The sequence below is a fragment of the Ranitomeya variabilis genome, chromosome 4, assembly GCF_051348905.1.
Source record: "Ranitomeya variabilis isolate aRanVar5 chromosome 4, aRanVar5.hap1, whole genome shotgun sequence".
NCBI lineage: Eukaryota > Metazoa > Chordata > Amphibia > Anura > Dendrobatidae > Ranitomeya > Ranitomeya variabilis.
The window spans coordinates 573,270,658-573,288,431 of record NC_135235.1 but is presented as its reverse complement, the minus strand read 5'-3'; the positions used below and the strand labels follow the sequence as shown (position 1 = coordinate 573,288,431).

At 42.3% G+C, this 17,774-nt stretch overlaps 1 protein-coding gene across 2 annotated transcripts in view; it reads left to right on the top strand.

Moving 5' to 3' along the window:
• Window positions 1-1,197: 1,197 nt before the first annotated feature.
• Window positions 1,198-17,774, top strand: part of RBBP8NL (RBBP8 N-terminal like) — a 36,828-nt gene continuing 20,251 nt past the window's right edge. For both annotated transcript variants that reach the window (XM_077252886.1, XM_077252885.1), the window contains exons 1-3: window positions 1,198-1,334; window positions 9,385-9,504; window positions 16,338-16,380. In XM_077252886.1, the coding sequence (XP_077109001.1) occupies window positions 9,438-9,504; window positions 16,338-16,380 (110 nt within the window). In that variant the 5' untranslated portion in view covers window positions 1,198-1,334; window positions 9,385-9,437. The remainder of the gene's footprint in view (window positions 1,335-9,384; window positions 9,505-16,337; window positions 16,381-17,774) is intronic.

Sequence of the window (17,774 nt, the reverse complement as noted above, 5' to 3'; positions counted from 1 at the left end):
CTGGCCTCTGAGTGGCGGTGTACGGACCTTGTCATTTCGTGCACTACAATACACTTCAGCTGGATGTGTGTCTGAGGACACGTGACAGCAAAGCCACTAAAAGAGGACTGAAAATCCTCTAAAAACTCAAAAAACAGCAGGCCTCAAGACAAATGCACTCAGGAAGCAGTGGATCCATGTAGTTAAGATGGCAGCAACACAGGTGCAAAAATACCAATGAGACAACCACTCTCGGCCCACCAATCCATGGAGGGGGCGGCTGTTTGGTTTATTAATGCACAATAGAGGCTTGTATGGGGCGCTGTTCACATACAGCTGAAGCACGGCATCCGGCTTACAGCCTATTAGTGACGCCCATACTATTCGATCACGCGGGCTGCCCAGCGCTATCCAAATGCATCCCATGGACTGGTAGGCCATGACTGGTTGTCCCATCGGTATTTTTGCACCTGTGTTGCCACCATCTTAACTACATGGGTCAGCTGCATCCCGAGTGCATTTGTCTGGAGGCCTGGGCAGGTAAATATCGCTGCCTTCTTTCTGCTGTTTTCTGAGGACGCGTGCCATAGGTTCGCCATCGCTGTCCTAGGCTGATCTTTCACTCTCAATTCATGGATAAAAGATTTCATGAATCACAGATTTCACCATTCCTGAGATAGGAGATGGCAGTTGGTGCTGTTAAAACTCAATGGAGAAGGGGGAGCTAGAGGCCGACACAAACATCCTGCTGTAAGGTCCCAGGAGAGGGCGGTTACATTTTTCCATAGAACTTAATGAGCACCAACTGCCATCTCCTATCTCAGGAATGGGAAAATCTGTTTTCACTTAAGAAAAATTTTACCTGTGAAAGATAAATTGGGACCATACGACTTGTCACAAAGAACAAGACCACTGGGTAGAACTTGACAGAGGAGGACAAGAAGGATCTGTATATTTTGTTACTTATAGGGGAAAAGCTCTTTAATGTCTAGAGTGAATGTGACAAAGCCTCCACCTCTAGATTCCCATACTACAATCGTATCTCTATTGCGGCCAGCACCATACGAGTTCTGCAGCTTTGTTGGGAAACAGCAGGACCGGTCTGTCCACTTTGGCTATGGTTTGCCTCTTTCCTGCTGCAGGGATGAAGGAACTTAAACCTGTTCAACGAGTTTGTCAAAAAGAAAGGAAAAAAAAAAAAAGAAAAAAGACAAATTTATTTTATTTGTGTGTTTGGTGTCTGTGCGGTCGGACTGCTGGCTGATATCAGGCTGCGGAGACTCTTCCAAATTTTGCCAAATTTGAAGTCGGTGGACGTCAAGCCCTGGGGGACTGGAGGTGTCTGCGAGGGATATGTAAGTGACATGTGTGCTGTGTATTTATGGTTACGGTCAGCAGATATAGTGCGACTGTAACGTAAGATACAGACGGCGGCAGGACTGCAAAGTATGGGAGGAACAAACTGGAGTGGTGGTCAGCCATTACTCATATTGGACTGTGAGGGCTTGTTCACACGATCCTTTTTTCGCTGCGGAATTTTCAGGTCCTGATTTCTGAAAACCGCAGTGCAAAACCTGTGGTGGTTTTCACTGCGGTTTTCAGTCCTTTTTCTACTGCGGATTCCACTGCGGGTTTCCAGCTGCTTTTTCCTATTGGTGCAGGTGGAAAACAGCAGCGGAATCCGCAGAAAGAATTGACATGGTACTTCTATTTTTCCGCAGAAAATCAGCGTGGATTTTCCAGCGGAAAAAAGGAACGTGGGAACAGCGTTTTTTTTTTTCCATAGGGTAACATTGTACTGTACCCTGCATGGAAAAAGGATGCGGATCCGCAGCTGAAAATCCGCTGCGGATCCACAGCAAAAACCGCATCGTGTGAACATAGCCTGAGGGTCCTAGAGGAAGAGGAACATGTGGTCCGGGGTGCACGGTGTGACCTTCAAAATGAAGCAAGAGCATGGTGGCTATCATTGATTTTGGTGGCCCAGTGTATGCAGAGGAGTATATATAATGTATATGTAATATATATAAATATTTCTATGAATATAATATTGTGGACCAGGACTATATTCAAAAATATATATTTCCAAAAACAGATATTATTGGTAATATCAGATATTGCATGCTAGCGCCATTGAAGAGAATGAGGTTGAAATGCAATACCACATACAACCTGTAGACGGAGGTGGCGCTGTTTTAAAAAATATTTTTTTATTATTATTATTATTATTATTATTGCCAATCCTTTAATAAAGGCCCAATGTCTATCCCTGCTGGGGCGGTGATGCATACTCATAGCACTATATGTAGCCAAGCTGGACAGAGCTGTATGTATATATCAGTGACCATGTGTGTATAGATTTTATATTCCATTGATATAGTGTCATGTGACACAATTATATAAAGATTATGCACCAGGATACAGGACATCCAACTAGACCTGATTTTAAGATAAAATGTATTTTATTTGCAGTGGAAAAATAGCCTCCCCGTGACAGAGGGCATTTTAATCCAAGATTTAAAAAAAAATAAATAAAACATAGCCGCTTTCTTCCAAAAACCGCACCACGCCTATCCACAGGTTGGAGATTAGTATTCAATGGAGCTGACTGCAGTACCAGACACAACCCATAGATAGGTGTGGCGCTATTTCTCATCCTTTAAGGTTATGTATAAAGGGTTAACAGTTAATGGCTGCAGAGGCACCTGACTCTTGAGGTTGGCAGTGACTTTGCCAGTGTTACCCCACAGGAATGCAGGAGTAGAGGCCGCCACATAAGAGGAGCTTTGTGCTCGCACCCCAAGCAGGTGGAATGCCTCTGAAGGAATGGCAGAGCCCTGCCGCCCCGGCAGCCAGAGAATAAACAGTCTTTGTCTGCAGGTCATTAAATATAATCGGAGAGACCTGATGAAATACTCCAGGAGATAAAAAGTTCTCCACGACTTTCTCAGCCAGAGGGACAAGTCATCTGTCATAGCCGCCCTTTAAGATGACCATAGACGTAATCCGTACCCATCAGTCCCACCCAATCGGAATCGGCTTCATTATGTTGGTTGTATTTTTGTACGGTTTCGCCAAGAATTTTGGGCAAAATTAATTTCCATTGTATAACGTTGTCCGCTTCCACTATTATTTTCAATTTAAAAAAAAAGGCTCGAAATAATAAAAATTAAAGAAAAAAATAGTCACCTATCTCCGTCGATCTTATTCTGATACTGCTCAATCCCCCGCTGCTTTCTACTTCCGGCTGCTGCAATGACTCTTCAACACAGGCACAAGTAAACGGTGCAGCCAATCACTGATAGCAGCAGTGGTTGGTCTGTTAGTGATTGGCTGCAGCGCTCACATCTCTCTGTGTTGGGTCATCATCTTTGGGCAAAGTAGCGAATGGCGCGGGTCAACCATCAGGAGGGGAGTGGTGCGGAGAGATAAGAATTGCTATTTTAAGTAAACAGTTTAATTTTTTTAAGATAAAATTGAAATTTTCTTTAAATAAATTATCAGCGTAAAATTAATGTATTACGGTTCTGAGTGGTAAAGCATGACACCAAATTAGCTACAAGACAGAGTGTAGGCGGCTATGTGGGCGGCTATAAAGAGTGCCTCTCAGCCTGGAGGACCCAGCAAGTCCCTGCATTACACACTGAGCTTATTGATTTCAGTATGTACCATGTAATACTTCACTTCTCCAGTGGGAGTGCTGGAGGGAAATTGAAAACTGACTGCTATTCCGTAGCTAGCATGGCTGCTCTGCATCCAAAAAGTACCACTCGTTTGTGGGGTGCTAAATGTGATTAAATAGAGCTGAGCTGCAGTACCACACAAAGCCACTGGACAAGAGTGGCGCTGTACCTGGTAGAATCTAGTTATGTGAATCTAATAGAACCACTTTAAACCTAGGCTACATTGTGTGGGGCAATACATTAAAGTAAAGCATTCACATACCGCAGTACCCCTGTATACCTCATTCTCAGAAATCGTGCCAGCGGTGAAAAATAATCCTCCCCTATTCAGCAAAGGAAGGATTGCGTGTGCAACATGGGGAATTTCTTGTGTGACTAGGAGCATGTGCTGCTATCTGATACAGATCTGCAATCTCCCAGTGTAGACAATAACATTCTGGTGGTCTGAAGTCACCACTAGGGGGAGTTTAGGTGTTTTTTGCATACTGTATTACCATAGACTTTAATCTATTGAACAGTACGCAGTAAGCTCCTGAGCTCCCTCCAGTGGTGGCTGCTGGTGGCCAGAATGTCATTTTTTTTAAGCAGTTGTCTCATCAAGGCAACAACTCCAGTCCTTATACCCTATATATGAAGAAAATATTCAGGTCAGAATGTTGAACCTGACACCCCTAAAGCTCCTTGAAGAGTTATTCTCATCTTTAAAAATTATCCCCTATCAGTGAGGCTCTGAGGGCTGAGACCCCAAAAGCTGGGCTGAGACCCCAAAAGCTGAGACCCCCTAAAATGCAGGGAATGGGTGTCTAAAATTAACTGCCAAAATGGAGTGGAGGGCGAACAAGCGCACAACTGCAAAGCCAAACACAGCACTTGGCTTTTTCCAGCAATCCCATAAAGAAGGAATAAAGCGGTGGGTGTATGCCATGTCTCCATTCAGATGGCCCATTCTCAGGATCACTGGGGGTCCAACACTGGGGGAATCCTAAATCATGAAAATGGGATTAACACATTAAGACCCTTTTACATGGAACAATAATTGGTCGGACGATCATTCTTCTAAAGATGTTTTGCGTTATTCTGTTCAAATGATCGTTCGGGCGCAGAACGACTTGCTCATTTGTGCACGCGGTATGCAGCAGTGGTCAGATCACACCCGTGTGGAACCGTCGGGCACTGCTTGTATACACACAACATTTATTCATGGGTTAATCAGGCCTGTTATGTCAACCAGAATCTGTTTATTTTCTGGGTGGTAATACTGGCAGCTATTACAGGTCTATACGGCGGCGCAACGTAGCGTATCAGGTGTAGAGCCGGCCATCCTATGGGAGGTGGTGCTGGCGGCTATTACAGGTCTATATGATGGAGCGACATAGCGTATGAGGTGTAGAGCTGGCTGTCCTATGGGTGGTGGTGCTGGCGGCTATTACAGGTCTATATGATGGAGCGACATAGCGTATGAGGTGTAGAGCTGGCTGTCCTATGGGTGGTGGTGCTGGCAGCTAGTACAGTTCTATATGATGGCGCGACGTAGTGTATCAGGTGTAGAGCCGGCCATCCTATGGGAGGTGGTGCTGGCAGCTATTACAGGTCTATATGATGGCGCTACGTAGCGTATGAGGTGCAGAGCCGGCCATCCTTTGGGTGGTGGTGCTGGCAGCTATTATGGGTCTATATGACGGCGCGATGTAGCATATCAGGTGTAGAGCCAGCCATCCTATGGGAGGTGGTGCTGGTGGCTATTACAGGTCTATATGATGGCACGACGTAGCATATGAGGTGTATAGCCGGCCGTCCTATGGGTGGTGGTGCTGGCAGCTATTACAGGTCTATATGACGGCACGACATAGCATATGAGGTGTAGAGCTGGCCGTCCTATGGGTGGTGGTGCTGGCAGCTAGTACAGTTCTATATGATGGCGCGACGTAGTGTATCAGGTGTAGAGCCGGCCATCCTATGGGAGGTGGTGCTGGCGGCTATTACAGGTCTATATGATGGCGCGACATAGCGTATGAGGTGTAGAGCCGGCTGTCCTATGGGAGGTGGTGCTGGCAGCTATTATAAGTCTATATGATGGAGCGACGTACCGTATGAGGTGTAGAGCCGGCCATCCTATGGGCAGGTGACAGTGTACATCGAGGATGCATGCATTCCTATCCCTTTGTCAGAAATATCCAAGATGGGAATATCCCTTTAATATTTCTTTATTCAATTGAGAATTTTGTTTTCCTGATGCAAAGAAACGTGGACTTGGGGGTTGTCAACTACATTTCATAAATGTAATAATGGGGCCGCGGTGGCGGTAAAATAAAATGTATATTGTATTTTACATTTTACCACCACCCCGGACAGATTAGCACATTCATGAAATACACTATGTTCCAAATTATTATGCAAATGACATTTTTCTCGGATTTTCCTAAATGGTCTGTGCAAATGACAGTCAGTCTAATAAAAGTCATCACCCGTTAGATTATACATCGAATTTTATTGAAGAAACCTCCCAATGATAACAGTATAATCTCCAAAATGAATAAAAACTGAAAATGCACTGTTCCAAATTATTACGCACAGTAGTATTTCTAAACATTTGATATGTTTTAAAGAACTGAAAATGCTCATTTGTGGAATTTGCAGCATTAGGAGGTCACATTCACTGAACAAAAAAGCTATTTAACTCCAAAACATCCTAACAGGCCAAGTTACATGTTAAGATAGGAGCCCTTCATTTATATCACCTTCACAATTCTTGCATCCATTGAACTTGTGAGTTTTTGGAGAGTTTCTGCTTGTATTTCTTTGCATGAAGTCAGAATAGCCTCCCAGAGCTGCTGTTTTGATGTGAACTGCCTCCCACCCTCATAGATCTTTGGCTTGATGATACTCCAAAGGTTCTCTATAGGGTTGAGGTCAGGGGAAGATGGTGGCCACACCATGAGTTTATCTCCTTATATGCCCATAGCAGCCAATGACTCAGAGGTATTCTTTGCAGCATGAGATGGGGCATTGTCATGCATGAAGATGATTTTGCTCCTGAAGGCACGTTTCTGCTTTTTAGACCATAGAAGAAAGTTGTCAGTCAGAAACTCTATATACTTTGCTGAGGTCATTTTCACACCTTCAGGAACCTTAAAGGGCCCTACCAGCTGGTTCCCCATGATTCCAGCCCAAAACATGACTCCTCCACCTCCTTGCTGACGTCGCAGCCTTGTTGGGACATGGTGGCCATCCACCAACCATCCACTACTCCATCCATCTGGACCGTCCAGAGTTGCTCGACACTCATCAGTAAACAAGACTGTTTGAAAATGAGTCTTCATGTATGTCTGGGCCCACTGCAACCGTTTCTGCTTGTGAACACTGTTTAGGAGTGTCTGAATAGTAGGTTTATGCACCACAGCAAGCCTTTGAAGGATCCTACACCTTGAGGTTCGAGGGACTCCAGACGCACCAGCAGCTTCAAATAACTGTTTGCTGCTTTGTAATGGTATTTTGGCAGCTGCTCTCTTAATCCAATGAATTTGTCTGCCAAAAAACTTCATTATGCCTTTATTTGCATGAACTCTGTATGTGCTCTGTTTCAGTCACAAATCTCATCAGAGTATGATGATCACTCTTAAGTTTTCGTGAAATATCTAATTTTTTCATACCTTGTCCAAGGCATTGCACTATTTAACGCTTTTCAGCAGCAGAGAGATCCTTTTTATTTCCCATATTGCTTGAAACCTGTGACCTGCATAATAATGTGGAACATCTTTTTTGAGTAGTTTTCCTTTAATTAGAATCACCTGGAAAACTAATGATCACATGTGTTTAAGATTGATTTCAGTGATTCATTGAGCCCTGAGACACAATACCATCCACGAGTTTATTTGAAAAACAAAACAATTAAATCTTAAAGACACTTAAATCCAATTTGCATAATAATTTGGAACACAGTGTATAGTGGACGACCCCTTTAAATGATAATATTCTGGTGTGTATATACTGTATGGTCATAAAATATTGATTCGCCTTTAAGCCTCTACTAACATTCATCACGTGCAGAATTAGCGGAGCCAACAGTTCTGAGTCCGTTCCAATTATACTCTGATCACTTACGGTGGGCTCGTTTATGGAATTATTTGGGCACCACATGTCGCCTATTTTGTTTTGTTCTGTGGTGTTCATAGGTCTGATAATTGGGTATAAAACACCCCTTCCCTCCTGACCTGAGATGTAGCCTGATGTGGCGCACAGCATATCAGCATAATTATTGAGTTATATCATAAGAAAATCAATTAATTGGGAATTTTTTTTTTTTTTTTTAATCAAGATCAGGTCTATTAGAAGTAAAGGGTTAATCAGGAATAACTACAGCCTTAAGTGGGGATATTGTAGCAAACAAATACATTTTGAAGGGGGTCTTATGGAGCTTTACAACATATTTTTTGGCATTACTCTAAATACGAGGAGTGGTTAACCTTTATTTCTCACAAGTTCAACCAGACAGTCAACATAAAGTGAAATAACAAGTTCTTCGCTATGTCATCTTTCTTTACAGTGGGTCAAATGACACACAGGGTGTACAGGACAAATACTCACCTGCTCCGCACAGCTTACAGTCATAACCCAGATAATATTTCAGCATGAAAATCAGGAGTTAAGTTTCACTAAAGAAATAGGATTCTCAAAGATGTCATAAAAATAGTCCTTCTAATATCTTTAGTACAATACAGTAACAAAACAAAAAAAAGCTGGCATGAAATGCGTTGTGTTCGAATATGTTGTGCGTGTCTGTATTTTACATAGATAAATACAATACTTCAAGATGTCACGAGCGGTCCTTATGATTTACCTAGTACTGTAGAATACAGAGAAGAAAAGCTGGAGTGAAACGCGTTGTGCTCCCATATGTCATGTGTGTTTCAGCTTGATGTGAATCCCGTCTCTATTTTTCAAGAATTTTGAAGATATCTTACAAGCATCCTTCTGAAACTCCGAGTATTATAGTCGAAAAAGAAGAAAAACTAGATTGAAACGCGTTGGATTTTAATTTGCTATATGTAAATAACTGGTGTGAATTTGTACATAAAAAAATAAGACTTTTGAATATTCAGATTTATTTTTTTATACTAATGAATGCAACAATAAGGAAGGAGCATGGAAAATAGTGGGCGTGAAACGCGTCACATTTATGTATAAGATGTATGCTAATGCTTAGAGTAAATCCACGAGGCTGTATATTGACGCCATGTGTTGGCACCATCGCCAGCTTGCTCAAACACAAAATGCCAGGCAGCACAGCAGGGTCTCTACTGAAAGCATCCATTTCTGAAACAGGATTGCCTGGAGCCATCGCTGAGTCATTAAACCACAAGGTATCAGACTCAAAGTGGAGTTTACTAAATGACTGTTGGATCAATCATTTCAAAAGGCGTTAAGTAAGGTGCAAAATACCTGAGAGAATTGGTCACAGGACAATCGCTCACTGAATGGCCCACCAATATGCGAAGGAAAGGGGGCAGTAAAGTGGGCCCTGTCTATCTGACCCCTAAAAATGATCTCAGCATGCCCCCACCTTCACAACGCTTTGAGGTAGAGATACTGCAGCTGCATACCCCTCCTACCTTTTTCCTATGTCTTCTATTAATAATATATTGGTATGGCAGCTACCAGTATGGTAGCAATGGTGTCATGTGTGAGGACATTAATAACATTATTAATCTCTTTCTATTCTAAGGGCAACATCCAAATGGTTATAACCCAGAATCTGTGAACGTAAAGTGTGGCAATATGGCGAATGAAAGCTTTGGCGAAGCTCTGAACAGACTGAAGGAGATACATGACAAGGAAGTAATCGGTGAGGCCAGAGATATACGTATACAGAACACTTATCACAGCTCTTCTGTGACGAGCCATACACCTATATGAGATGCACATGATCTGCCTGTCCTACATGTAACCATTAGAGGGAATCTGTCTCCAGGTTTTTGCTACCGAATCAGAGCAGCATGATGTAGGGGCAGATACCCTGATTCCAGTGATGTGCTACTACCTGGGTTGCTTGCTGTAATTTTTATAAACTGACTGTTTTATCAGCAGGAGATGATCACTAAATGACTAGTAAACTTGCTGCCAGATAGTCCAGCCATGGTCCCACCACTGATTGACAGCTTTCTGCCTATGCACAGTGTACACAGAAAGCTGCCAATCAGTGGTGAGAACTGCAAGATCTACAGCAGATAAAAATGTTTAATTCAAAACTGCAGCAAGCAGCCCAGTAAGTGACACATTGCTGGAATCAGAGTCTCTGATCATATTTCTTTCACATGGTCTTTCAGTCACATTACTCTTCCTACTCCCTGATGTAACACATGATGGCATTATCATTGACATATTGGTTTGCATTGCCGCTCTCCACAGAATAGGAGATGGTTTTTACAAATTTTTCTTGATTTTATTTTTCATGCATTGGAACAATGAAAACAATGGCTGCAAAATTATTCAAATGTTTTAGAGCATATAGATAGCCCCACCTTATAAGATGTAGGATCGTTTATAAGTTGTGGTGCACTCAGCAGGAAACTGCAGCCTTAATCACTTGAAAATAGCTGTGCTGCTGTTCCCCTGTACAGTCAGTGGTTCGGTGAGAAAGCCGTGCAGAAACTGGAACCCACAAACTTTTATCTATTTTATCGAGATTTTATATAATTACACCAACACCAAGAAGCAAGTATTTGTGACGTGTAAAGAAAATATATGTATGGTTTTCTAATTATTTTACAAATTTAAATCTGAAAATTGTGACATGCATTTGTATTCAACTCCCTGTAGTCAGATATCCCTAAATAAAATGAGTGACCAATTGCCTTCGTAAGTAGTATATTGAGTCCACCTGGGTGTAGTTTATTCTCAGTATAACTACAGCTGTTCTGTGAAGACTTCAGAGGTTTGTTTTGAGAACATTAGGGATAAAACAGCATCATGAAAACCATGGAACACACCAGACGGGTTAGGGATAAAGTTGTGGAGAAAAGTAAAGCCGGGTTAGGTTCAATCCATCATCAAAAATGTAAGGAGTATGGCACAACTGCAAATCTTAAACGATATGGCCGCCCACCTCAACTGACATCCCAAGCAAGGGGAGCACTAATTAATGAATCAGCAAATAGGCTCATTGTCCCTCTGAAGGAGCAGCAGAGATCCACAGCTCAGATGGGAGAATTTGTCCACAGAACAATTATTAATCTTTTACTCTACAAATCTACCTTTATAGCAGAGTGGCAAGAAGAAAGCCATTCTTGAAAGCAAGCAATAAGAAGTCCCAACTGCAGTTTGCAAGTGTGATGGAGGGGTCACAGCGAGCATATGGAAGAAGGTGCTCTGGTCAGATGAGATCAAATTAGAATTTTTTTAACTTAATGCAAATCGCTATGTGTGGGGGAAAACTAACATTGCACATTATCCTGAAAACACCATACCCACCATCAGAAATGGTGGCGGCAGCAAACATACCCCAAAAGAATTGCAGCAGTATTTGCAGTGAAAGGTGGTACTACAAAGTATTTACTCTGAGGAGCTGAATTCAAATGCACATCGCATACATATTTTTAAAATATTTAGAAACCCATGTAGCATTTCCATTGCACTTCACTATACTTGCTACTTTGTGTTGGTGTATCACATAACATTTCAATAAAATACATTTAAATTTATGGGTGTAACATGAAAAAATGTGGAAAAGTTTCCGGGGTATGAATATATACAGTATTTTGTATGAACCTTGTTAGCAGCATCTTCCATTCACCACTTCCACAATCATTTCAACAACAGACAGGATTAATGATTTGTCTTGTCTTTCAAGGACAGGATGAGGCACGTCTGAGAACCTTGAGAAAAATGTTCTGGGAAACACAACGTGCACTGGGCTGTGTTGGTTAAACGAGTACGACTGGTGGTGAGACCGCATTGTTTTCCTCAGCGTTTAGGCAGGTCGGAGGAGAACCGCTCATGAATAAACTTGTCTCACCGATCCCTCCCATGGCTGTTTGGAGCCTGGTGCTTCTGTGGCTTTAAGGGGACTCTCAGCAGCTATGACTGCACACGATAGGTGACCTGGAAGACGATTTAAACATATTTATGCGGATTTTGTTAATATCAGTAGGACCGAGGCAAATCCAGCGCACCTCTTTGCCAAATCTCCGCTGCTGCGCTCCCTACCAGTGAAGTACCGTTGGCTCAATATTGCTAGCGGTCCCCAACCACTCTCCTCTGCTCCTGAATAATGGCTGTACAGGTCTCTGAGTAAATGGGGGACTATAAAATGTAAAAAAAAAACTAAATCAGTAATACTCACTGGTACAGACTTTTTCCTGGACTGAGAAGAGACAGGAAGCAGAGATATCACTGTTCAATGAGCTGCCAGATTGCTGCCGCCAATGACTGGCTGCAGTGGTAAGGCGACTTCCAATGATGTGCTGCTCAAGGGTATCTGAACGCTGCAACAAATCATTATTTTACTCCAACAACCCCTTTAAAGTGCAGAACAAAGAGGTTAGGGAGTACTGACTGCAGAGTCCAAGGCACTTCACTGTTAGGCAACCACTGCCATAGTCACGGCGGGCATGTGCCGTACGACAGCAATTCTCTAACAGGTCGCATGACCCAAAAAATGTGAGCATAATGTATCAAAATAAATAAATTGGACTTAAACACTGATGGCCATCGTTAGGAGAGGTCATCAATGTCTGATCGGTGGGGGTGTGACACCCTGCACCCCTGCCGTTCAGCTGTTCCTGGTGTCAGTGGCGGATGGATCTGCTCAGTTATGGCACCACACAGCTCTGCCGGCGGAATAGTGGCAGCGACCGGGTACTGCAAATCCACCTCACATTGATTTCAATTTGGGGCGGATGTGCAGCTCCGTAACTGAGCACTGGGTACAGCTGATCAGCCGGGGTCTGGATGTCACACCCCTACCGATCAGACATTCATGACCTAAGGATAGGTCATCAATGTTAAAATCCCGGACAACCCCTTTAATGAATCAGGAGAGTCTAACGAGTGGTGTGCGCCTCCATGAGCCGCAGCACAAATCTTACTACAGTCCCCACAGTCTCTGGATTAACAGTTCTGGCTTGCGAACACCACAGCTCCTTATGAATTAGATAAGTTATCGTGATCCTGTGCCACAAAGCTCAGCTCCACTAACAGTGGCCTCGGTCGGTATTGCACATCCACCCCCTCATTGGTTCTAATAGATGGCAGATGTGCAGTACCCGGTCGCCGCCACTATACAAGAAGCAATTTTCTGATGACACCTTACCTTTAAATTACCTGATAAACAGTAGGGGCCCATATACTATTTCTTCACAGGGACCAGATACTGTCTATGTCTGCCCCTTAGTTACCGCCAGAAATGTTTGTCAGAGGCTTACTTTGTTCTCTCCATTGATAACCCATGCATGTCCAGCCAAGCGGATCATATATGTGAAGGATGAGAAAAATATCTGTGGGCAGGACTGGCATGTGAATGTAAAAGTTGTGCCAATGTCTAGAATAAATCTACCATATTGTGGAAGCTCTGTTATTGAGAAATTAATGTGTAATATCGCAGCCATATGTCTTTTCATTATGCCATGATAAATAATGATCAATTAACACAATTGTAAAGGGCTGGTAACCCTTATCTTACCAAATGTATTGGGGCCATGATTTTGTGGCACTTACTAATATACAAATATTACAGGTTCTCCTCCTCCTTCACAGACTGCACAGCTCTTGTCTACAGTATGGCCGCTGATGGAGGTGCATCTGACCAGACCTGTCCATCAAGATTCTCCAATGGAAAAACACTGTAACTGGGAAAGCTGGAAAAGCTGTTTTCTAATTTAAGGAGACTGACGGACAGGTCTGGTCAAGTACTCCTACATCAGCAGCCGTTATATGGACAAGAGAGCTGAGCAGGATGTGAGGAAAGAAGTGCAGGAAGAGAACCTATAAGGCAATACTTGTACATAAGTAAGGAACAGAAAGTCATGTCCTCAACACATTTTTTAAAATGTGGACAATACCTTTAAGTTTAAAAAAAAAGAAGTCCCACTGGCTTCACATACCAGGGCATGTATGGATATGCAGTTTCAGAAGAGATGGTGAACCACAGGTTGGAGATCATTGATATAGAAGGATACAACTTTACTACAGGTCTTTCTACTCTTGAACCTCCTAGAACATTATGGATGGATCTTCTCGGCCTCATACATTTCAGTCCATATGGATCATTTAAACCTTTATGAATACAAGTCTAGGACCATAGAAATGTATTCAAGGATATAATTTGAAAAATGGTCAGTCGATGAGTGGTTGCCATTATGTGGTGACACTTTCACCCGCATGTCCCTGTGTGCAATCAAGATACCCCTCCAGTCGGGCTCAAGACACGTCTCTCAGGTCATGCCATCCTCTACCGATGGCCGGCGTCCTGATAGCCCAGTTTTAACATGACATTAAGGCTTCTCATGCTACATGCCTGTCCATAATCTGTTGGATTTGAGGGTAACAACACTGTCGTTTAACCCCTTTTAACCCAATATCATCTGTGAAGTTTGACCAGATGTTTCATCACCTCGCATCAGATGGAGGTACATGGAATTTAACAAGTAGTAGGGACTTTTTTCAATGTCATTTTCTTAGAACACTGGCAAAGTGTAAGTTGAAGTGCAAATAGCTGTTGGAGTTGTGTAAAAAGCCAGAAACCCGACAGACAGGTTTGTCACGTGTCACGAGTCGTTAAGGGAAAGAATATTTTCTCATTATTGAGCAGACATGTAGCAATGTGTGTGGCAGAGAGTCTCAGACAGCAGAGGTATAAAAGCTGTACTGTATAACATACGGCTGCTCTTATTATACACAGGGAAATTCAGTTCATCATTGCAGATGTTGGCAAGCTTTCTGAAGGGAACAGTTCTCTTCCTCATCCCACCCCGGAACTACTGTTGGCAGATCCTACAAACTTATTGGAGAACCATATACAGTATTTGTGTATGGAAATAAATGAAGGCCCTCAAACAAATTTTACAAAAGTTGGCTGATCCCACTAGTTTTAACTGCATGTATATAGGTACCTTAACATTTCGCAGCATGGCCAGCCACCTTCCTTAGAAGCCGGTATAACTAAACACAATATCGGTCCCTAAGGTCAAGTAGAAGACAACTCTATTTGGAGGTGACAATGGAGACATTCACTTGTCTTTGGAGTCTATTCTTTTTAGGATAGTTCACACATAAACTAAAAGACCTCAGTGAGAACCTGTTCATCATAGATGGAGAGTGGTCCTCAGAATAATTCCTCCACGTTTTCTTATAATTTCTCCATACAGTAGTAGCTAAGGAAGTCACCGTGAATCTCCATTTAACTATAATTACATTTATGACATACAAATGTTTAACATTTTTCTAACTTGTGTAGAATCATACTTAGTTCTCCATTAAGGCTTGGTTCACACTATCTTCACGGCTTCTGTTCATAACAGAGCCAGGAGCTCTGACAGTTCTGAAGGATCAGTTTCTAAAGGCATCCCAACAATTCTCATGGTTCCTATTAGCTTGATATGGTGCCCATAGCGGTTCCAGTATTTTTGACAATGAAGCTGCAGACTAAATCAGCTTTGATGTCAGTAATATCGGAATCATTAATACAAAGAGCATAGAACAGTGTGAACAGAGGTTTACTTTGTCGGATAATGTTTATCAAAAAAAGTGTAAAGTGGAATTCAATGATCTACGTGTACTGCGTTCTTTAAAGGTTAACAACCTTTCTCACTTACAGCAACATTGCTGGTACTCTAATTATTAACCACTCCTTTGATAAACAAGCAAGAAAATCTGCTACAGTCTTCCATCACAACATTGTCTACATACCTGCCATATGGCATCAAAAAAGTGCTGTCTAAACCAGTCACTTTTGACTATGGAAACCCTAAAATGTTGGAAATTTAAACAATTATACAATTAACAATTTTAAGACTGATCATAGTAACTGCTACGCATAGGATATGACCATCAAAGCAGATGATTGAGGACAATCAATAAATTAGAAAATATGCTTAAAAAAACTGCAACCAATTATTTGTAGCTATTGTTATAGGACATATTATTGTTGTAACCTGTGCAATTGCACAAGGCTTAAGAGGTTAGGGCTCACTTAAACTTCCAAAGCAGCAAGCAGTTTCTGTAACAGAGACATAAAGGGGTACATTATGATCTACTATTGGACTGCAAAGAGCCCACATCTGTCTGCAATGGCACCTTTGGTATCTAAGAAATGTTAGATACCAAATGAACAGTTGGTTCTTGAAGTTAATGTTTTAGAAACAGGATAAATAAGCAAGTGTAAAGATCTGAGCAAAGGCCAAATTGTGATGTCTTCATGACTGGTTCTAAACATCTGTAAAACAGGTCTTGTAGGGTTTTCCCAAAATTCAGTGGCTACTACATACTAAAAGTGGTCCAAGTAAGGATGACCAGTGAAACAGTGGTAGGGTCATGAGTCTCTTAACTTTTTTAAGTCAAAATGTTATCGTTTTTGTAAAAAAGTAAACACATCTTTTGTGCTTTTTTAGCTTTAGTTACAACAAACAACTGGACTTTACACTTAGAAATTAATAACTATGTTAATAACTTGCTTTGTTTCAGGTATGCAAGCAAAACTCACAGAATTAACAATGGAGAAGTGTCGGTGAGTGAGGCTTTATTAGACTACTTTTCTCAGTTTTTATACATCACTGATTTGAGTTCCCACTGATATTCCTATTTTTTTCTCACCATTACAATCTAATTAAAATGCATAAGAACAGAGACTCAATGCTGCCCTTCTACTCCCTCTACCTGGAGAAAAGAATATTGCAGGCATCTTTTTTTGCTCCCATTACGGTTCCTTAAAATATTTAGTTATATAAAAAGCAAAGACATCGGTCTTTATTATACATGTTCTTCCTGTTTTTTTTTTTTAATTAACAGTACATGGACACATTATATTTTAAGGCTCTTTTCACATGTCTACGGAAAATTGTTTTTCCTTGCTCTTATTTGCATACCAAACTCACCCATCTTAGCAAATGATCTGGAATTAAAACCGAGAATAGACAGATGCCATCTGTGTTACAGACACATGCTGTCTGTTTGAAACACGGGCATATAAATAATATCTTAAAAGGAATCTGAGACAAGGTTTCTGCCACCTAATTTCAGCTTAATATAGATGCAGAAACCTTGATTGCAGCGATGAGTTAACTACTGGGCTTCTTGCTGTAGTTTTGATAAAATCGCTGTTTTTATCCGCAGGAGATTATCACACTAGGACTAGTAAACCTGCTGCCAAGTTGTCAACCATACTCATGAGCTCTGTGTAGCTTTGTGCAGAAATCTGCAAATCAGTGGTGTGTGCGGGATTATACAGAGCTTAAAGGTACCTTCACACTAAGCGACTTTGCAGCGAGAACGACGACGATCCGTGACGTTGCAGCGTCCTGGATAGCGATATCGTTGTGTTTGACACGCAGCAGCGATCTGGATCTGTGATATCGCTGGTCGGAGCTAGAAGTCCAGAACTTTATTTCGTCACTGATCACCCGCTGTCATCGCTGGATCGGTGTGTGTGACACCGATCCAGCGATGTGTTCACTTGTAACCAGGGTAAATATCAGGTTACTAAGCGCAGGGCTGCGCTTAGTAACCCGATATTTACCCTGGTTACCATTGTAAAAGTAAAAAAAAACACTACATACTCACCTTCTGATGTCTGTCACGTCCCCCGCCGGCGGCTTCCCTGCACTGAATGTGTCAGCGCCGGCCGGCCGTAAAGCAGAGCACAGCGGTGACGTCACCGCTGCTGCCGGCGCTGACGCATTGTCAGTTCAGGAAGCTCTCGGCAGCAGCGCGTAACCCTGTGGACGCCGGGGGATGTGACAGACATCAGAAGGTGAGTATGTAGTGTTTTTTTTTTTTACTTTTACAATGGTAACCAGGGTAAATATCGGGTTACTAAGCGCGGCCCTGCACTTAGTAACCCGATGTTTACCCTGGTTACCCGGGTGCTGCAGGGGGACTTCGGCATCGTTGAAGACAGTTTCA